The sequence below is a fragment of the Somniosus microcephalus genome, chromosome 4, assembly GCF_052327205.1.
Source record: "Somniosus microcephalus isolate GS21.2 chromosome 4, FLI_Smic_1.0, whole genome shotgun sequence".
Lineage (NCBI taxonomy): Eukaryota > Metazoa > Chordata > Chondrichthyes > Squaliformes > Somniosidae > Somniosus > Somniosus microcephalus.
In genome coordinates this window covers 335,440,540-335,462,925 of record NC_140990.1, presented here as the reverse complement: position 1 = coordinate 335,462,925, position 22,386 = coordinate 335,440,540, and the positions used below count along the sequence as shown (strand labels likewise).

Genomic DNA, 22,386 nt, shown 5'->3' with positions numbered 1-22,386 from the left:
TCAGTGCCCCTGAACAAGGGAGGAGGAGAAAAAAATCATCCAGGGTTCCTGCTCCTAATTGCTAAAGAGTTATGCTTGCTGAAAGGTGCATGGTATGTGCACTACAAGATGGCCTGGAACTTGCGGTCCTGATGACGGCGAACTGGCAGCGTTCGCTGTCATTTCGCCTTTGAAACTGACCGCGACTTCAGGATTTAGCGCGTGCGCTGCCTAACACGGAAATCCTGAAGTTGCGGTCTGTCATTCACTGCTCCGCCACAGGCTGTGCTGTGGACCCACTCCCAGATCCGGCAATCAGTGAAATCTTCCTCTTTGCCAAACAAATATCGCTGTTAGAAACCCCATAAAAAGTTTCAAATGAGGTGCAACTGGGTTTTTAACGGCGACCTGAGTAACAACTACTGATAAACAACCGTTCTGGCTCTGAAAAACTAATTTTATATTGGTGGAGTGTCAAATTTCTCCATTAAGTTAAAAGTTGTTAGATTTTAAAATTAATAAAAAAATAACTATATTTTTAAAAAAGTGATTGATTATTAGCGCTTTCTATTTCCTGGTTCCCTGTCTGTGGGATTTCTGCAATGTGACTGGCTGCTTAGACAGCTCGTTGACGTCACAGCAGAACGCCTTTGCTTCGCCGCTGACCACAAATTATGGGCCGATGTACCCTACCCTGAACTCACTGTTTCGGCTCAGTTGGGCAAGGTACTTTGGGTATAGAAACATAGAAACATAGAAGATAGGAGCAGGAGTAGGCCATTCGGCACCTCGAGCCTGCTCCGCCATTCAATGCGATCATGGCTGATCATCCAAATTCAGTACCCTGTCCCTGCTTTCTCCCCATATCCCTTGATCCCCTTAGCCTTAAGAAATATATCCAACTCCTTCTTGAATATATTTAATGAATTGGCCTCAACTGTCTTCTGTGGTAGAGAATTCCACAGGTTCACCACTCTCTGGGTGAAGAAATTCCTCCTCATCTCTGTCCTAAATGGCTTATCCCTTATCCTTAGACTGTGACCCCTGGTTCTGGACTCCCCCACCATCGGGAACAGCCTTCCTGCATCTAGTCTGTCTAGTCCTGTTAGAATTTTATACGTTTCAATGAGATCCCCTCTCATTCTTCTAAACTCTAGCGAATATAAGCCTAATCGACCCAATCTCTTCTCATACGTCATTCCTGCCATCCCAGGTATCAGTCTGGTGAATCTTCGCTGCACTCCCTCCATGGCAAGAATGTCCTTCCTCAGATAAGGCGACCAAAACTGCACACAATACTCAAGGTGTGGTCTCACCAAGGCCCTGTACAACTGCAGCAACACATCCTTGCTCCTGTACTCGAATCCTCTCGCTATAAAGGCCAGCCCTATCCAGCACTAACAATCACATTACAATACTTTTGGGAAGGCTGGAGCAGATAGAGGAAAAAAGATGTTTTAACTGTACTATTGTGCACTGCGTAAATGATGGGTACAGTTACAGCAGTTTCAAAACATTGAATAAAAACAGTTCGATGTAATTGCATTGCAGGAGTGTACTGTTAAATGCAGAGAGGTCTCGCTCACATACTGGGATATCCAGCTTGAAGCAAATGTCTCCTATTTAAGGCAACATTAACACTATGGATTACACAAACTGTTATTTGTCTGGAGAGCGGTTTAGTGTTGTTTTAAAGTTATCAAATATCTTGGGTCTTCTTTATACAAACTTCACATTCGTAATAAACTTCAGACACCAGCTCAGTTTAACAAATGCTGAAAAGCTACAATTCAGTGGGTTTCAATCAATGCACAATAATGTCATTGTAGATCTTACCCAGAAAAAAAAATTGTTACCCGCCCCATTATTACCTCATTTTAACCAGACTTTTGAAAATCAAAACAAAATCCTAATCTCAATCAAATGATGTTTTTATCCTGAACTACCATTTTACTTCTGTACTAAACCTCACCCTGGAATGGGCCAATTAATTTTGTTGATTGGGGTTTTAAGTAGCAATGCTTAGCAAATTCCCAAATTAGTACCTTCAGCTGGATGTTGCTGTCTGTGTGCACTGGTTGCTGGGCTGAATAGAATGGTGCACTGTGCATTACTTGCTCCTCCTCCTCTGTCTGTGACATTGATAGAAAATTTTGCAGGGGGGGGTGGAATGGAGGGTGAGAGCAATTATCCAATTTTGAAAATACTGCTTAATCCCCCCAAAAAACCTCTCCAGGCCTTCATTTGGACCGTCTATATAGTCCACTGATAATTCAAAGTCTCTTTTTGCAACCAAAAGAAATTAATTATCCGATAATTTAAAGTAAGAGACTTTGGGGGAAAAAATTCGGAAAAAAACTAGCGCCAGGGCGCTGCGCCACTAACGTCTCCCGTGAAATTCAGCAGGAGGTTAGCGGCGGCGGTAACCGTTAGCGCCCCGCGGCGCTGCGCCTCCAGCGATAACGTAATTGCCGTGCGCAGCGCCCCGCTCACGATCTTCAGTAGCGCCCCCTGACTTACCGCCGGACGCTATGTCCGACAGGGTCAGGGGGGTCTACCTGCGGCCGGGGCGGCGCAAATTAAAGGGGAGGTGCTGGGTGGCCATTTTTGTTGCTGGCCGCCTGCCAGCACCTGCCGCCGTTGCTGTCTCCAGCCTCCTCTTTAGCCCCCACCTCCCCGCCCCCCCCCCCCCCTGCGGGGTGCCGGCTGCGTTCCGTGAGCCTGGCACTTCTCTTGAGTGCCGGGCTCTTTTGCCGGCAATCCGATCCCTGGTCTGACGAAGGGCCACAGACCCGAAACGTTAACTCTGTTTCTCTCTCCTCGGTGCTGCCTGACCTGCTGAGTGTTTCCAGCATTTTCTGTGTATTTGTCACATTGGTGCAAAACTCAGAACATAACTTTTACACTGACAAGATTAGTGGTACTGGTGTGCAAGTTTTGGATTGCTCTGGCAAAAATCCGGCATAAGCATAATGGCCTCCTTCTGTGCTGTAAACGTCTTGTGGCTCTAAGTCATAGTCCTCAATTCTGCAGGTGACCAAAGCTTGTGTGAAAGTGTGCGTTATGCACTAGATTTTACGGTAAATGATGACAATTAATTTCTTTCAGAGGATTTCTGGCAGTCTTTTGTCACCAGGTGTTGACATCATGCAGCTAACAGCTGTTGGGCGGAACACAGGAAAATTGCCATCATGCGCCTTAGAATTTTGGATGTCATTCTGTGTGGGGCAGAAAGCTCATTTATGTTTGACAATTAGTCTTCTATTAAACATTACCAAAATCAAGTATTAATCAAATCCTCCCAGATTGTCATTTCCAGTCCTCCATTTATCTCACACAACAGCAACATCTTCATTTGGCGACAAAAAAGTGACTCCTGATATTTCCAAATGCAGATAATATTTGGGGGGAAGAGCAAGCTGGGTTTGAAACTTGTGCTTGTGGTGCACGCGCAATGATTGAGCAATGTTGCCAGAAACTGGATACTGGAGGGGGTGTTCTATCTGCTAAATATAAGTTGTTTGGAGCTTAACGCGTTCGTTGAAAGGGAAAATCTAGGAGGAGTACATTTTGTTCAAATATGTAACTTGAACAGAAGGACCCAACTGTCAACATGTTTTTTTGGATCAGGCTGCTTGGGGTCAGTTCGCAGTTTAAAAGAATGGAGCTGCTACACAATGCAGGGAGGAGCTGGTCTGCATCAGTAGCATCAAGGAGGCCAGAAATGGTAGGTCTCCACTTGGAGCCAGTGTAGTACGGTCTGGGCTGCAGGAAGCTAAACCCATCTCGGGGCCCCTGAAGTCTGCTCTGGATCGCTCACAACAAACCTCGACAAAAAACATTCTCTGGCTTCACACAGCTGAGATTTGAGCTACTGCAATCTGGCTTTTCGATGCACTCAATTATGCTTTCCGGGTACTGGGTGAATCGTATTCTGACAGCCAGAGACTGTCCTTCATATACCACACACTTCAAATAAGGAAATCTCAGAGTTCAGAGCAAAACGCAAACAGAGCAGCGGAAACATCAAGAGTCCAGGAACGTTGAGACAAATGGTCTAGTCTGGTTGAGTAATGGTATTATACACACGAAAGCAGAAAAATTACCCAATATGGGAAACCAAAAAGAATATCAGGATCCCTTATTTACTGGACTAACATTCTGTTTTTATTCCTCTAGGGCCAGTGTCTGTGGATTTGGTACAAGACCTTAGCTCTCACTGTCATCCCTGAACACTTAACTCATCACCAAGAAGCTGGTTAAAGTGACAATACATGTGTTAAGGATTAGCTTTATAGGGCAAACACTGAAGTGATTTCCATTTGACACAATTTACCTTGATACAAACCCGCCATCAGGTGAACATCAGTCATGCGGGTTTTCAGTTAGATGTTAAACTTTTCCACTGCTGATTCAGCCAAAGCTCCAAGTAGATGCAGCAAATTCTGTTGCTAATACAGGAAACTCTCATTTAAACGGCACCTCAATATCCGGAATTCTCTATTAACTGGCAAAATTCATACTCCAAAAACACCTCAATAACCGGAAATGTTGCCGAGTCCAAGTCCGAGTCTCCCGCGGTGGCCGAGTTAGTCAGTGTGGGTAGTTCTCCAAACTGCCACTACTCGGCTTCTTGGCGCTGCCGGAAGTCCGAACACCTCAATAACAGGAGTCTGACTCTTTGGCCCAGTAATTCCTCTCCCAACGCGTGAGTACGGACGGGGTACTCATGCGTGGGCCCGGAGGAATTGCCGGTTTTCAGCATGCACAGCGCATGCGGGGAAAACCGGCATTTCCTCTCCTCTGACCCAAGGGGTTAAGAGGCTGAACGCGTGCGCGCAGGAGTCTGCGCGTGCGACTTGGATTTCCTTTATTTTTAGAGAGTTGCGCATGTGTAAAGGCCTCCGGTTTTTACGCATTGAAAAACCACACGTAAGTACTTAGTTTTACAGGTAAGTGGTCTATTAATACAATTTATAAAAAAAATTTCCACAGGTTTATTATTTTTAAAGAATTTACAGTAAGGTAAGTTTAGTTTTAGCCCCGATTTTTTATATAATAATTTTTTTCAAATTTTAAAATTATTGTTTAAAATAGTTTTTTACAGTTATTTATGGTTCATTTAAGTAGTGCAATGTTTTTTAAAATTTTCTTTCAAGTTTAAGTAGTGTTTTGGGGCCAGGAGTTTTCATGAGTTTGACAGCTCTTACTCTCAAACTCATGAATGAACTTTTGCAACCTCCCATTGGTTGCCCTGTGCTCACGTGATCTCAGCCGGCTCATCGCACTAAGTACACCGCTGGGTCACGCACGCACAGCGCGGCAGGACCTCAAGCGGGCCAGTCAGAGGAAATGCAATGCGGGCCAGGATTAAAATGTCAGCGCGCCGGGTAAGTGCACATCGGGGGCTTGCACGCGCGGCAAGCCCCCGAACCTAATTTCAGGGCCATTGTTTGTTAAAAATAGCCTTGGTAGATAACCCTCTCCATCATCCGGAATTTTTAATCAACCGGCAGCACGCCGGTCCCGTCGGTGCCGGATACCTGAGAGTTTCCTGTAGTTGGCACTGTGGCATAATGGGCAGCACACCGAACTTGTGCTGAATTCTGGGGAGGTCGTTCAAAGGTTTGAGTCCAATGAACATTTTTCTTTAGGTCACCCGACTTAAATAACGTGCAAAATTAAATAATCATCAGATCGTTAATAAAGAAAACTTTTCACCACATTTACAAAAATGTACTCAATCGGGTGAATGTCCTTTTCTCAATCCATAGTTTATGTCCAACCATCAGCAGCATTCATTAAAAGAAAGGCAGCTGAAAAAGAACGATTATTAACATTATGAATAAACAAAAAACCTGCAATAAAAATAGAAGTTGCTGGAAATACACAGCAAGTCAGTCAGCACCAGTAAGGAGAACATCAGAGCATAAGTACATAAGAAATAGGAGCAGGAGTAGGCCATTCGGCCCTTCGAGTCTGCTCCGCCATTCAATAAGATCATGGCTGATCTGATCTTGGCCTCAACTCCACTTCCCTGCCCGCTCCCCATAACCCTCGACTCCCTTATCATTCAAAAATTTGTCTATCTCCACCTTAAATATATTCAATGACCCAGCCTCCGCAGCTCTCTGGGGAAGAGAATTCCAAAGAGTCACGACCCTCTGAGAGAAGAAATTCCTCCTCATTTCCGATTTAAAAGACAGGTTAATGTTTTGGGTACATAGGCTTCTTCAGTCCTTAACCTGACTTTTCTCTTTACAAAGGATGACTGACCTGCCATGTTTATCCAAGAATTTCTGTGTTTATGTGTGTGATTAGCTTGTGTCCATCTGTCTATTGTATTACTGGAGGGGTAAAGAAAAGAAATTGGGGGAAAACTACAGGAAGGGAAAGAAATGTGAAAACTTACAAATCCTAAAAAACCTTGATTGCTGTATTATTATTCACCAGCTACTTCATGTTACAGGATTTGATTTACATGTATAAGATCCTGTCTTACCAAAGGCTAAGAAAAAAAAGAGACAATTTCTTTTACTTGTCGGAGCCTGCGAAATTTCCATGACATTTGGGTGAAGTTAAGATTCAATCAGTTTGCCGTACCTCATTGGAATGGGTCCTATTCTGGTGCTTGGCTCGATCTGACGCATTGGAGAATGCCTTGTTGCAGCCTTCGTGTTCACAAACATATGGTTTCTCCCCAGTGTGCGACCTCAGGTGAGTCTTCAAGTTCTCGAGTCGTGAGTAAGCTTTGCTGCAACCCTCAAACTGGAGAGAGAGGCAAGAATCATGTTTAAAAGACAAGTCTTGGGCTGGACGTCACACTGAAGGCTACTTTTGTTGAGTAAATGGCTGACAAAGTTCTGTTACACTGAGCAGATCATTTCGTGTCGTTGGCCCCCCGATAGCTCAACAGATAACTGCATCGCCCGATGTGCTATTGAGCCACAGAGACCAGGATACTTCTGCCAGTTTTGTTCTCCGGCCAGCTGCTTGCCAACACAAGGTAGAAGCCCAACAACAGCTCTCTCTCTGTGATGTTCCCTCCCCTCCCCTCCCCCATGGAACAAGACCTCAGCAATGTGCGGGGATACAAAGCCGTATCGTTCTACTCCATGGCCCCACCTTTGCCACCTCTACCCCCTCGGTATTGACTATTTTTTTAATCTATTGTTGATTGCCAGGATTCACTAGTTAATGTGTCACATCACCTTTTTAATTAACAAATGATTAAGTGCAAATTATAAGTAAGTACCCAGTGCAAATCTTAATCATCAAAGATCGCGAATGGAATATCCTTTTGTAACGTTAACTGTGGAGCTCCCGTAGAAAAAGGTGTACTTGTTCTCGATGCAGTTGGTTTGCTAGGCCAGAGGCTAACTAAATGACTTATGCTAGGCTGCAGGCATTAGCATCTGACACCAATTATTTGTGGGGAAGTAGGCTGTGACCAAATCCATCATCAGACAGCAGTTAGCTGACAGTGAGCATGAACTGCGGGGAGGGAGCATTTCATGAATGGAAGGGCCTGTTCCTAGGCATGCTCGGAAAGTTCTGGAGTTAATGGACCAAATGTCAAAAAAAAAAGAATCTGCTCCCTCATTTGGAGAACTAAGAGAGGAATCTCCCATTTGCTAAAGTTAACTTGAAATAGATGCTGCCAAAAGAAGTGATTTTCTCCAAGCTCTCGTGGGTGCTAAGGGACAGGGGATTGAGATAATTATTTAAATTCAACATTGAACAGAACTAAAGATCCAATGTGGCTTAGAGAATGCGGCCCTCATTCTATCATAACTAATCGCACGGTTCAAGATGCACGCTGTTACGATGTTGGACCGTTAAATAGGCACTTGGCACTAAACTGCTAAATGAAGAAAATAATAAACATAAAAAAGAAAAAGTGTAAATCTTGGAATTCTGAAATAAACAGTGGGCTGGTAATATAGAGCGGGTTAGTCAGCATCTGACAGAGATAGGACAGGACATCTTTCTTTAAAATGAGAAGGGAGTTCCTTAGCCTGACTTTCAGCTGTTAATGACCTGCTATATATTTTGAGCACTTTCTGATCATATTAAAGAAAATAATGTTGAGAAAAGCAGATATCCTGTGAGGTAAATTTGTGACAGTAAGATAAACAGGGATCAGAAAATATTGACAGATGAATAAATCAAAGTTCGATACTATTCATGTGAGTGGGCTTTAAAAAAAAAAGACTTGCAGTTATACAGCGCCTTTCACGACCACCGGACGTCTCAAAGCGCTTTACAGTCAATGAAGTAATTTTGGAGTGTAGTCACTTTTGTAATGTGGGAAACGTGGCAGCTAATTTGTGCACAGCAAGCTCCCGCAAACAGCCATGTGATAATGACCAGATATTTGGCTATTCACAGGTTCAGTCGGGCCAACACTAGACAGGGAAAGGATAAAAGGCAGATCTTAAAAAGACAATGTTGCTAACACTCATGACTTAGTAATTTTACCCTGTTTTAATTCTGTATAATTAAGAAGGAGAATAATTCTCTGCTCCTCTCTCTTCTTCCGAACTATGCATGACTGGGTAGGCTTAACGGTGTGTACAGGTTGCGCTATGTGGAATGGGGCAGGCTTGATGGGCCTGCTGGTCCTTTCCTGTTCCTTTTCGTATCTTCATATTAAATCAACAGTGCAAAGTCAACATATCCTTAATGAAAATATGAGCGTCGGCACTTCTACGATATCTAAAGTTTTAGATTCTGCACACGGGTCACACGACAAAGTGTGACTTTGTCGTTCTTAAGAGCTTTGCTGTTTCAGTGCTTGTGAGTTTTGGCGCTTGATGCTGATGTGCTCTCGCTGATACATTGAGAAGGTTTCGCGGAAACAGAGTCAGGATTAGAATGGGAGAGGGAACAGCTGGTCTCCAACTTTCCAAAACTGGAATTATTTCAATCAGGGAGCATTTGACTTTCAATTGACAATTACAAATGAGCCTGCGATATCCCCTAACCCTCATAAATAATGCACATTCGAAGGACTGTTCCGTCAGGTCTCTGCAAAGTTTTTATCCAGAGGGAAACAACCTACGTTACATCCTTGCCAACTTCCTACAGAATTCCAACGGGTTCTTGGAACACTTCCCATACAATCCTTCCAAACAAATCTTACAGGACTTCAGCACATTAAATAGGACATTTCTTTAAGACTGTTGTATTTTAGAATATTAACGGGCTACAAGTCCAGTGTGCATGTGTATTGTGGCAGGAATGAGTTAATTAGTAAAATTATTTTTTAAAAGCTTCAATTAGTTTTCATTTAGCAATCTGTGCCATGCCACAGAAGCACTGAACTGAATCTGGCACCATTCTGTAATCTGCATGAGAATTTCACACACTCAAAGTCTGAAAAGACACAGGGGTGGGGATTTGTTTTGGCCCGTTTTCAGGCTCGAAATAGTTGGTACGCTGGGAGCCCGCACTCAAAATTGGGCCCCGGACCTCGTCAGCATGTTTCTGGCGAGCTGCGGGCACCAATCGGGCATCAAGGGGCAGCTCGCCAGTTTCACGAGGATAAAGTTGGGGCAGGATGGGTGGGTGGCGATCCGGGGAGGATAAGGAAGGGGTGTGTGATTAGGAGGGAGGGGGTGTGATTAGGAGGGAGGGGGGGTGATTAGGAGGGAGGGGGGTGTGATTTGGAGGGAGGGGGTGTGATTAGGAGGGGGGTGTGATTAGGAGGGAGAGGAGTGTGATTAGGAGGGAGGGGGTGTGATTAGGAGGGAGGGGGTGTGATTAGGAGGGGGGGGTGATTAGGAGGGAGAGGAGTGTGATTAGGAGGGAGGGGGTGTGATTAGGAGGGAGGGGGTGTGATTAGGAGGGAGGGTGGTGTGATTAGGAGGGAGGGGGGTGTGATTAGGAGGGAGAGGAGTGTGATTAGGAGGGAGGGGGTGTGATTAGGAGGGAGAGGGTGTGATTAGGAGGGGGGTGTGATTAGGAGGGAGAGGAGTGTGATTAGGAGGGAGGGGGTGTGATTAGGAGGGAGGGGGTGTGATTAGGAGGGAGGGGGTGTGATTAGGAGGGAGGGGGGTGTGATTAGGAGGGAGGGGGTGTGATTAGGAGGGAGGGGGTGTGATTAGGAGGGAGGGGGTGTGATTAGGAGGGAGGGGGGTGATTAGGAGGGAGGGGGGTGATTAGGAGGGAGGGGGTGATTAGGAGGGAGGGGTGTGATTAGGAGGGAGGGGGTGATTAGGAGGGGGGGTGTGATTAGGAGGGGGTGATTAGGAGGGAGGGGGTGATTAGGAGAGAGGGGGGTGATTAGGAGGGAGGGGGTGTGATTAGGAGGGAGAGGGGGGTGAATAGGAGGGAGGGGTTGTGATTAGGAGGGAGAGGGGGTGAATAGGAGGGAGGGGGTGTGATTAGGAGGGAGGGGAGGCAATCGGGGGGGAGGCGATCGGGGGTGGAGGCGATCGGTGGGGGGGAAGTGATCGGTGGGGGGGAGGCGATCGGGGGGGGAGGCGATCGGTGGGGGGGAAGTGATCGGTGGGGGGGAGGCGATCGGGGGGGGAGGCGATCGGTGGGGGGGAAGTGATCGGTGGGGGGGTGGAGGCGATCGGGGGGGAGGCGATCGGTGGGGGGGAAGTGATCGGTGGGGGGGTGGAGGCGATCGGGGGGGGAGGAGGCGATCGGGGGTGGAGGCGATCGGGGGGGAGGCGATCGGTGGGGGGGAAGTGATCGGTGGGGGGGTGGAGGCGATCGGGGGGGGAGGAGGCGATCGGGGGTGGAGGCGATCGGGGGGGAGGCGATCGGTGGGGGGGAGGCGATCGGGGGGGGAGGCGATCGGGGGGGGGAGGCGATCGGTGGGGGGGAAGTGATCGGTGGGGGGGTGGAGGCGATCGGGGGGCAGGCGATCGGTGGGGGGGAAGTGATCGGTGGGGGGGAGGCGATCGGGGGTGGAGGCGATCGGGGGGGAGGCGATCGGTGGGGGGGAAGTGATCGGTGGGGGGGAGGCGATCGGGGGGGGGAGGCGATCGGGGGGGGGAGGCGATCGGTGGGGGGGAAGTGATCGGTGGGGGGGTGGAGGCGATCGGGGGGGGAGGCGATCGGTGGGGGGGAAGTGATCGGGGGGGGGTGGAGGCGATCGGGGGGGGAGGCGATCGGTGGGGGGGTGGAGGCGATCGGGGGGGGGAGGCGATCGGTGGGGGGGTGGAGGCGATCGGGGGGGGAGGCGATCGGTGGGGGGGAAGTGATCGGTGGGGGGGTGGAGGTGATCGGGGGGGAAGTGATCGGGTGTGGAGGCGATCGGGGGGGAGGCGATCGGTGGGGGGGAGGCGATCGGTGGAGGGGAGGCGATCGGGGGGGGGGAGGCGATCAGTGGGGGGGAGGAGGTGATCGGGGGTGGAGGCGATCGGGGGGGAAGTGATCGGTGGGGGGGAGGCGATCGGGGGGGGGAGGCGATCAGTGGGGGGGAGGAGGTGATCGGGGGTGGAGGCGATCGGGGGGGAAGTGATCGGTGGGGGGGAAGTGATCGGTGGGGGGGCGATCAGTGGGGGGGGCGGCCTGAGCGGAGGCAGACAACAGTCTTCGGGATAGCTGTGGAGCCAGGAAGAGCAGGAATGCTCCTCCCAGCTCCACATTCAAGTAAGTATAAGGAGAAAAGTGCACCTCATTCATATCCTGGTTAAATTATGGCTGCTTTCAATGGCTGGAGTCAGTACAACAAAGATAGGCCCAATTTATTATCATTTTAAATTTCAAAGTGTTTCTGTGGTGCACAATCACTTGTTTCACTGCTGCTATGTCTCCATTTTATGGTGGCCATTTTGCCTCCCTTTTCCCCGGTGGCCCATTGGGGCAGGCAATGGCATATCCATCTAACCTTGAGCAGTTTAGTAGTGGGGCGGAGGAGATCGATCTCTACCTCCTGATGGTCTCAAGTCCCGGGTGGGCGAGGGAAGGTTATTTTCTCGTTCAGGAACCATCCTTAATGCAGGTCAGATGATCTGAATTTTAGACCTTCTGGGGTGAAATGATTGAATCGACCCATTAAAACAAACCCATTTAAAACACAATGGGTTAACATCTTTGCCAAAATAGTTACTATTGTCACACAGCACGATTTAAACCCCTCTGAAAGCATTATGTCCAGACGCTCAGTCCCAATAAATAGTGGGCCACTATTAACCTCCAACTTTGACAATATACCATTTTCAAGTATTCAGCAGTATAGAAATCTAATGTACTGGTAACACAACAGAGTATGCTTTTCTCAAAACTACTGAAATACTAATATTTACAGCTAAAAGTGCAGGAAAACTGCACTAAAGGGACATGAATGTAAAGTTATAAATCCCTCCTCGGGTAAACATTAAGCTCATTATGCTTAGCCACTGGATTGGCGCTTGAACATCCTTAAAGAGTTTGTTTTAAATATACCTTTACACATCCTATCAATCTTTTAAACAGTCTGCAAAGTAGTGAGCATTTCTGCTGTTAGAAAACAAACACCTACTGTTCTACTTTCAGAATAAAAATTTCATGAAATAATAATTAAAGTTCAATAGCTTTACATCCCCTGAGCTACAGCCTCTTGTCATTTTTATTCATCATTCTATTTTGTTAAAATAAGTGCAGACGTCAGAGCAGAAAAACAGTTTTTGTGACCTAAGGACATATATTCAACAGACACTGTATATTCAAGAGTAATTTGTGAGAGGCTAACATACACTGTCGTGCAGGGAAATTACCACCATCAACGCCTTCCATTTCCAAGGTAAAGGGCATTCTCCCATGTGTTGAATTAGCTGCTCTCTGTTATGGCAGTAGTGGGGCATCTACAACTGACCTTAACAAGGGGTTTCACCCTTACTGCTGTCCAGTGACCCCAACTAGAAAGTGCCCATGTGTAGACGTTGGGAGGGAACAGATTAGCCTAAAATGTGTTACCCTTCACGCGCCAATATTCTACTGATGCTCGTTGTCTAGACTCGCACCTGAAACAACAACAACAACTTGCATTTATACAGCGCCTTTCATGTAGTAAAACATCCCAAAGTGCTTTGCAGGAGTGTTACCAGACAAAATTTTGACACGTAAAGAGACAGGTGACCAAAAGCTTGGTCAAAGAGGCAGGTTTTAAGGAGTGTCCTAAATGAAGCGAGAGAGGTAGAGAGGCGGAGAGGTTTAGGGAGGGAATTCCAGAGCTCAGGGCCCAGGCAGCTGAAGGCACGGCCGCCAATGGTGGGGGCGATGGAAATCGGGGATGCGCAAGAGGCCAGAATTGGAGGAACGCAGCGATCTCGGAGGGTTGTAGGGCTGGAGATAGCGAGGGGTGAGGCCATGGGGAGATCTGAACACTAGGATGAGAATTTTAAATTCGAGGTGAGGCCGGAGCAGGAGCCAATGTAGGTCAGCGAGCACAGGGGTGATGGGTGAACGGGGCTTGGTGCGAGTTAGGATACGGGCAGTAGAGTTTTGGACGAGCTGACGTTTGTGGCGGGTGGAAGGATGAAGGAGAAAGAAAGAAAGAAAGAACTTGCACTGATCTAGCAACTTTTACAACCTCAGGATATCCCAAAGCGCTCGGGACGCTTCCAGCTTTGTTTCGGACTCTTCCGGCATACTCTGACTGAACCTACACTGGAACGGCTGTTGCTTTTCAGAGCCCATATACGTACAGCACAAGAGAATCATAGAAATCACAGCAAAGAAAAGGTCAGTTAACTCACCTGCCTGTCCTGGTACTAACTCTTCTAGTGAAGCTATCTAGACGAATGCCATTTCCATCCCCTTCCCCTGTATCCATTTATATGTTCTTAATTTTTACTTATCCAATTCCCTTATAAAATAATTTGCCTCAATAGCCACTAACAGTAAAAGCATTCCGTGTTACATTTGGTAAAATTTCTTCCAACTCGCTCCTTCAGTTTTCTAGTAATGATGATCTTCAGTGCACGCCCCCTTATATTAAAAACAGGAAATGCTGGAAAGACATAGCAGCTGAGAAGAGAAAAGCTGTTTTACTATTTGCAGCAGGGACCACTCATCAGATTTCAACAAAAGATCTACACCTAAAATGCTGAACTGTCCTCTCACCCCACCCCACCCCACCACAGGTGACCTGTGGCGTGTTTCCAACCGTTTGTATTTTTTTGGTTTTTTTAATCACACACTACTTCTGTCTAAAATGCTCTGTGGTAGCGAAGGGCAGTCCATGCACTGTTCATTCTGATGGTGTTAACTGCGACAAGCCACCAAAGGCATTAAGAAAGCAGTTTTGTCCTGAAGGAGTGTCACTGACTGCGGGTGCAACTTACTCTCACGGCTGATGGCACACTGCTGTGCGAGGGACTTGACCTTCGGAGACCCAATGGAATAGTAGGCCCACATTTTCACGGAGGTCGTGAGCTGTTGTCAGGTCCTCACTTAAACTAAAAGCCAGACTCCTTCCCTTTCACCCAATGGGCTCTCTGACCTCTTCCATGAGGAGTTGTGACAGGAGAAGAGTAAATAGGGGAGAGCGGCTCAAGGCTTGTTTAAGTGCCGCTTCCATAGAAACATAGAAGATAGGAGCAGGAGTAGGCCATTCGGCCCCTCGAGCCTGCTCCGCCATTCAATGAGATCATGGCTGATCATCCAAACTCAATACCCGGTCCCTGCCTTCTCCCCATATCCCTTGATCCCTTTAGCCTTAAGAAATATATCTAACTCCTTCTTGAATATATTTAATGAATTGGCCTCAACCGCCCTCTGTGGTAGAGAATTCCACAGGTTCACCACTCTCTGGGTGAAGAAATTCCTCCTCATCTCTGTCCTAAATGGCTTACCCCTTATCTTTAGACTGTGACCCCTGGTTCTGGACTCCCCCGCCATTGGGAACATCCTTCCTGCATCTAGGGCCTGACCATGTAGAAGTGGCATGTCTATCCTGCCCCCATGCCCCAAAACAATGATTACTAGAGAACAATTACCAGAGAACGGGGACAGATTATACAGAAAAAGCAGGCCTAGACTTTCCTACTGGCACCATTAGCGGTTGGCATTCCTCTGCTCTATTAACCAAGAAATTAGCACGTTTGAAACGAGTTCCGCTTCCGCTAAAACAGGGGACAAAGGAACATTCCGCAAATGCATTAAGGGTTCCTCCGCTAATAACTACAGACATTTCTAGGATTCAAGGTTTAACCATTCTGATTTTTATAAGTAATGATTTCTTACAGATAGTCTCTCAGTGCAGGTTTTGTGGTGTATTGACCAGTTGGAATAAGTTCATCCTGAATTAAATATATGCTTTCTGTTAAAAAAAAACTGCAGCAAGGGTGCTTAGAGAGTTCAAACAAGCGGTTAAAGGATTGTCTTCTGCAGTGAATTCTTCTGTTTATTATTGCTCCAAATTGCCTTGAAGTATTGATGGAGGATCTTGAAAAGTGCTATCAAGTTACCCAGAGGACAAGGCTGAGGCCTACAGACACACCCATTTTTAATAAGTTATTTTATTTTCAAGTTTCTATTTTTCACATTCTTCACTTAAAATTTTTTTTTTTAATAAACGGGTGGAATTTTGAATTCACACAACTGCTTATGGGCACATCATCCTTACGAGTGTACCTGAAGTAAGAACCCATTTCTAAATACCAGATTGGCGCTTCACCATTAAAAACAGGTCATTCCCGTTGTCGCTAAGGTTTAGGTCAATCAACCCATTGAAAAAAAAACTTTAAAAAAGGGAAGTTTCCTTGTGACTAGGATCTGCCTGTTCGTACCACTGCTGACAGGAACGCAGGAAGTCTGGGTCTAGAGTCACCATTCTCTCTAACTGCCATTTTGTTGAGGTAAAGAGCTCATTGTTTGACTGAGTTTGTAGTCTGTCCCCCTAAATTCAGATCCAAAGCCGTCTCGTGAGGGTAATCAAGCTGACCTTTCCTACGTCATTGGCGAGATCAAGATGGCGCCAGTGTAAGTTAAGGGGCATGAGGGCTGGCTGTTAGCACTGATGTTCCACTAAATTACAAATATGCATCAAAATTCCTCACGTTCCTACTATACTTTTGACAGCTTAAGATTCTCCCCGTCCAGTTATTGAGAGACCCCCCCCTGTCCCCACTCTACTCCTGACTGCTCAAGATGCCCCCCAATTATTTATAGACCCCCCAATTATTGATAGACCCCCCGTCCCCACTCTATTCCTGACTGCTCAAGATGCCCCCCAATTATTGATAGACCCCCCCAATTATTGATAGACCCCCCCAATTATTGATAGACCCCCTGTCCCCACTCTACTCCTGATGCTCAAGATGCCCCCCAATTATTGATAGACCCCCCAATTATTGATAGACTCCCCAATTATTGATAGACCCCCCAATTATTGATAGACCCCCCTGTCCCCACTCTACTCCTGACTGCTCAAGATGCCCCCCAATTATTGATAGACCCCCCTATTCCCACTCTACTCCTGACTGCTCAAGATGCCTCCCAATTATTGATAGACCCCCCAATTATTGATAGACCCCCCAATTATTGATAGACCCCCCTGTCCCCACTCTATTCCTGACTGCTCAAGATGATCCCAATTATTGATAGACCCCCCCAATTATTGATAGACCCCCCGTCCCCACTCTACTCCTGATGCTCAAGATGTCCCCCAATTATTGATAGACCCCCCAATTATTGATAGACCCCCCTGTCCCCACTCTACTCCTGACTGCTCAAGATGCCCCCCAATTATTGATAGACCCCCCAATTATTGATAGACCCCCCTATCCCCACTCTACTCCTGACTGCTCAAGATGCCTCCCAATTATTGATAGACCCCCCAATTATTGATAGACCCCCCCAATTATTGATAGACCCCCCCTGTCCCCACTCTATTCCTGACTGCTCAAGATGATCCCAATTATTGATAGACCCCCCCAATTATTGATAGACCCCCTGTCCCCACTCTACTCCTGATGCTCAAGATGCCCCCCAATTATTGATAGACCCCCCTGTCCCCACTCTATTCCTGACTGCTCAAGATGATCCCAATTATTGATAGACCCCCCCATCCCCATTCTACTCCTGATGCTCAAGATGTCCCCCAATTATTGATAGACCCCCCAATTATTGATAGACCCCCCGTCCCCACTCTACTCCTGATGCTCAAGATGCCCCCCAATTATTGATAGACCCCCCCAATTATTGATAGACCCCCCCTGTCCCCACTCTACCCCTGACTGCTCAAGGTTTCCGCCCCGCCCCTCCAGCTGATAACTTACAGTGCACTTGTGTGGTTTCTCCCCTGTGTGTCGCCGCATGTGCACCACCAGCATGTACTGCGCCTTGAACGGCTTCTGTTCCCGAGAGCAGTCCCGCCACCGGCAAACAAACTCCTTCTTCTCACCATGGATGTGTTCATTGTTAATGTGCTGTGGAAGGAAACAGATAGAAGACAGCTATGAAGGCAATTCAGTAAGAACAAAAGCTCCAGGTTTAATAACCAGATCTCTGCACAAAACAAAAATGGTGGTAAAGCCAATTTTATTTTTAAACTCTCTTCATCTTGCATTGTTGAACAATATGATTTTTCGTCAATAAAATATTCAGATGAATTGGTCCATTATAGTAAAGTCAATGAGATAGTTGAAAATCTTTCTTTCAGCCAATAGAGGGTGCTAAATTTTGCCTCAACATTCAGCCAAGGCTTCCTCTCTAGAAACCCTTGTTGGCAAATCTGCACGTCTGGACTTTGGGCTGGGAATCGGATCAGGATCAGGATCAGGATCAGGCTTGGCTGTGACTCCCTCCATGGTTAAATAGCTTGAGAACACTCACGACCTACGTTCATGCATGAAAAATGAGGGGTGACTTGGGCAAAGCAAGGTCTCAAAAAGCAACCATCGCCTCTGGAACTAAGCCCCAACAAGAGTTAGTCCCTTGCAGAGGAGGAGAAATATGGGGAGAAAGACAAAAACGGCACAAAATGACCCTTCAAGTTAAGAAACTAGTGAATGCCGGGGCTTACGATCACTGAGCCTGGGAAATCAAGATCAAAACTGTTTCACAATTATTTCTTTCGAAAAGAGAGGAAGGATTTAAATGGAAGAGAAAAAAATCTCAGGCAATACTTAATACTGAGAAACAGTAATATCTGAGATAAGGATCTAAACGGCTCAAATGCTTATGGAAAAATAAATTTACTGTAGAGAGAGAAAAATGAAATGGGTTTCCATACATGTGCTGCAATATCTCTCCCCCACTAGGTGACATGGCCATGACCAGCTCCCTCCAATAGTCAGTGGCCTAGAAATTCGGTGGGCTGCGCCACCAGTTAGCGCCTAAAGAGGGCACTCAGTGGCTTTAGCGCCACTGGCCGTGCCTCCCGCGATATTTAGCGGGGCGCTAATGGCGGCGTTAGCCTGTTGCGCTGCGCCACCACCGATGACGTCATTGGTGTGCGCAGCACCCCGCTACTGCCCCGATCACGATATTTGGTCGCGCCCGCCTCTGTAACGCCGATCGCAAATCGTGCCCGGTTCACGGGGCCTACCTGTGGCGGTAGTGGCGCAAATTAAGGTGGAGGTGCGGGGCGGCCATTTTTTCGGTGGCCGCCTGCCAGCACCTCCATCCCCAGCCTCCTGATACCCCCCCCCCCGCCCCCCCCAGGCAGTGCCGGCTGTATCCCGAGAGCCCGGCACTTCTCCTCGGTGCCGGGCTCTTTTGCCGGCACTCGCGATCGGTCATCGCGCTGGTGCAGGCCCCTCCCCCTTAAGGGGAGGAGGGCCTGCAGTACCGCAGTGCGCCGTGCCACAGCGTGTGGCGCTGCGATATTCAGTTTCAGTGCCCCAAGAGGGACGCGAGGCGCCTCGAGCAGCGCCCCGCGTCCCTCATGGGGCGCTCCAACTGAATTTCCAGCGGGCGCAACTGCTCCGTTCGCAGCGGTAATTCCGGCGCCCAGGCGAGCTTGGCGCCCCATTTGGGGCTCCACCGAATTTCTAGGCCAGTGTGTGCAAACCTGTGTTCAGATAGGGCCACCGTACAGAAGAGTGAAACCAAACCCCGAATCGTTTTGCTTTTTTTCTTCAGCTTAGTTATGGCAGGTGCTGGGCAGAAAGTGAAGCAACAAATTCCCTGGTATGCAAAAAAGGCCTGTACAGATCTACAGCATATTTGAATTAGCTTAATTAATTTTGATGAGTACATGTCAGAGGGAGGAGAGGGGAGGGGAGGAAAGCTCGCATCTGTAGACTTCCTGCACTGAAGGAGTGTGGTCCTGGCAATGGCTTGAAAGTCTCTGCAGGCGAATGCCTCACATCTCAGCAGACTGACACACAAGTTGGTAATGGGAAACACATGCTGCTTTTACTTTGCTTCACTACATCCCTGGTATTCAAGCAGACGCTGGTCTTTAGAAAACAAGTAGGCTGAATGAAGGCATGTCATCTATTAGCTGAACTCCACAATAAAATGCACCTGCTGTCAACAGCTTAAGCCTTTGGCAGGGAAAAAAGAAGGGGCTTATGATGAATACGGGCCCTGGGAATGGTGGTCATTAATTAGAGATCATAATTTTTCCACTGTTCTTGCATTGTGAGCAGACAAATCTACCCACTCCCACCCACACAAACCTCCTCTTTTCCCTCAAGTATCCTGCTATTACTTTGCCCTTTACATCTGTCTCCACTTTCTGACTAAATAATATGTAAACAATTGACTTACTCCAAACAAATGCAATTTAGATTAATTTGCCTTTAATTAGTGTCAATTGAAGCCTCGACTGGGATTAATCATCATACGTGAACGAGGGTAGGGTTATGGAGAAAACATCCAGCCCAGCTAGTGCGGGGCATGTTGTGCGCATTTGATGCCCCTTTCACACTGGATATGAAGAAAAGAACTTGCATTGATCTAGCACCTTTCACCCCCTCAGGACATGCCAAAGCACTTCACAGCCAATGAAGTGCTTTGTTGGGAGTGCAGTCGCCGTTGTAACGTAGGGAAATGCGGAAGCCAATTTGCGCACAGCAAGCTCCCACAAACGGCAATGACCAGATAGTCTGTTTTTGGGTTCGAGCTCTGGCAGAGTGTAAATGGAGGGGACAGACGAGCACTGCTTTCCCAGCTTGGAATATGCTTGGTCCGGGGGAGGAACGTACAGGAACGCACTGCCCCACTGCGGCTCTGGGAATTCACAAACTTGTGGGGCCGGTCGGCCGACCGACTGGCCAGGCTTTGACGTTGCTGGCGGAGGGAAGGGTGCCATGTTACCGAAGTAAAACCACTATGACATGGGTTCCCTACTAGAGAAGAAACCATAAGCAGAGCCCCTATTACATCAGAGGTCATGGTGCATGACACAATGTTCCAGCAAGGGGGCTACCATATTTACACAGAGCAGTTTTACTGTTGGGTCAACTGATTTTGCATGGACGAAAGAGTTAAGACCTGCAAAAATCCAATTTCAGGTTCTCTACTGAAGGTTTTGCCAAAATGTTGGGCGTTTTAAGTAATAATAGACAGCACGGGCAGTAAGTTAATGCTAATGCGATTATTCTGGAAAATAAGCAGTAAATTAAACAAGTTATAAAGACGAGACTGCCCAAACAGCTTGCTCATATCATGCTGAAAGGCAGCTTTGGAGGTTTAATTTCCTGGGGCTGTCTCTAATTTCTTGATGGCAAGAAGTCAGGGCTGACCACACAGGGTTTAATACCCAGTAGAATGTCAAGAAAGTAAAATCCTAGCCGAAGAAATTGGCCACTTTTAATAGCAAAGAAAATTATTTCTCTTAAACTTTCTGCTGCAGTGAATCGCATGCAATGTGAAGACTGTAGGGGATGAGGTCAGGCTCAAGTTGTGGGCCTGCAGTGTTCGGATAGAGGTCTATAACATTATGAAGGGGTTCGATAGTGTAGATGTAGAAAAGATGTTTCCACTTGTTGGAGGGAATCCAATACTAGGGGCCATAAATATATGGGCTGAAAATTTGCAATCGGATGCTTCCCGCGAGCGGATGCCTCCAACCTGTAAAAAATCTACGAATTTACCTGGTGGCCTGGGAGGTACGGAGACTCGCAATCCTGGGCCTCTCCGGGGTACGCGCGGGCAGAGTTCCAAGTATCCCAGGGGCGCATGTGGTTCACAAGCGTCCCTGGGATCACGTGAATCGGCCCAACCAATAAAAGAAGGGGAATCCCCATTCCTATTTATCCCATAAGTGTGAATGGGGGTCACTTAAAAAACACACGAACACACAAAATAAATAAATAAATAATTACATATTTAAAATTAATTAAAATGCCATTTAATTAAATATTTTAAACAAAAATGTAATTTTTGGAAATTTTTTTTTATACCAGGCGTAAGAATTTCACGGGCATTCAGCGGGCGGAAGTTGGGCAAATAGCGCAATTCTCTGCCCGCGGAGGCCCTTCTCCCGGGGATGCGGAGGATCTGCCAGGAAGATTCTTGACAGATCGCAAGTTCCGGGTTTTAGCGCGTGCGCTTCGCATGCTGAAACCCGGAACTTGCGCGGCCCCTACGGTCGCGTACACACCTCGTACACACCCGAAGGGGTCGCAAAATACGGCCCAAGATACTTACTAATAAATCCAACAGGGAATTCAGGAGAAACTTCTTCAGTCAGAGAGTAGCGAGAATATGGAACTCACTGCCGCATGGCGTGGTTGAGGCAAATAGCATAGATGCCTTTAAGGGGAAGCTAGATAAAGGGAGAAAGTTATAGAAGGAATTGTTGATGGGGTGAGATGAAGTAAGGTGGGAGGAGGCTCGTGTGGAGCACAAACCCCAGCACAGACCTGTTGAGCCAAATGGCCCGTTTCTGTGATGTAAATTCTATGTAATTCTATGTAATTGAGCCTGTTCCATGGCCTATTTGGAAAGTCAGTATATTGGATTAAGGTGAGCACTTCAAATGGAGAAATACATGGGACAAAGGAAGATATGTTCCTCTGTAAATGTCTGACACTACGTTGAATGCTCCGGGGTAATCATTCCTGTTTTCCTGGTGGTTGAACGGTTGACATCTGGAACAGCAGACTCTTCATTTAAATAAAAATTGTTAGATGAATGCCCAGTACTCAGGGTGGGGGGGTCACATCTGTATTTTCTGATAATGTAGCGGGAGGGTTTGGGACTAAATGGATAGCTCCTTCAGATAGCTGGTGGGCTAAATGACCTCTTTCTGCGCTGTGAAATTCTACGAGACTATAATCTCCTTTCCCTGCCAGTACTGGTGGGCTAATCAATCTTGGGGGTGGAGGCAGGGGGAAGGAGAGAAACACAATCTGTGTCCAGTCCCTATTGGTGTAGTGGTGTCTGTGGCTGTTCACTGTCAGTCTAGAGGTGAGCATTTCTTCATATCCCCCAGTGGGTGGGTGTGGTGGAATAAAGACGACATCTGCTCCCTGGGCCAGTCTCATGAGGCATGCACACTAGCTATTG

At 47.2% G+C, this 22,386-nt stretch overlaps 1 protein-coding gene across 2 annotated transcripts in view; it reads right to left on the bottom strand.

Annotated features, from left to right (window-relative positions):
• Positions 1-22,386, bottom strand: part of gli2a (GLI family zinc finger 2a) — a 463,484-nt gene that overhangs the window by 24,358 nt on the left and 416,740 nt on the right. For both annotated transcript variants that reach the window (XM_085986883.1, XM_085986884.1), the window contains 2 exons: positions 17,202-17,351; positions 6,583-6,747 (listed from right to left, as the gene is read on the bottom strand). In XM_085986883.1, coding sequence (XP_085843009.1) covers positions 6,583-6,747; positions 17,202-17,351 — 315 coding nt within the window. The remainder of the gene's footprint in view (positions 1-6,582; positions 6,748-17,201; positions 17,352-22,386) is intronic.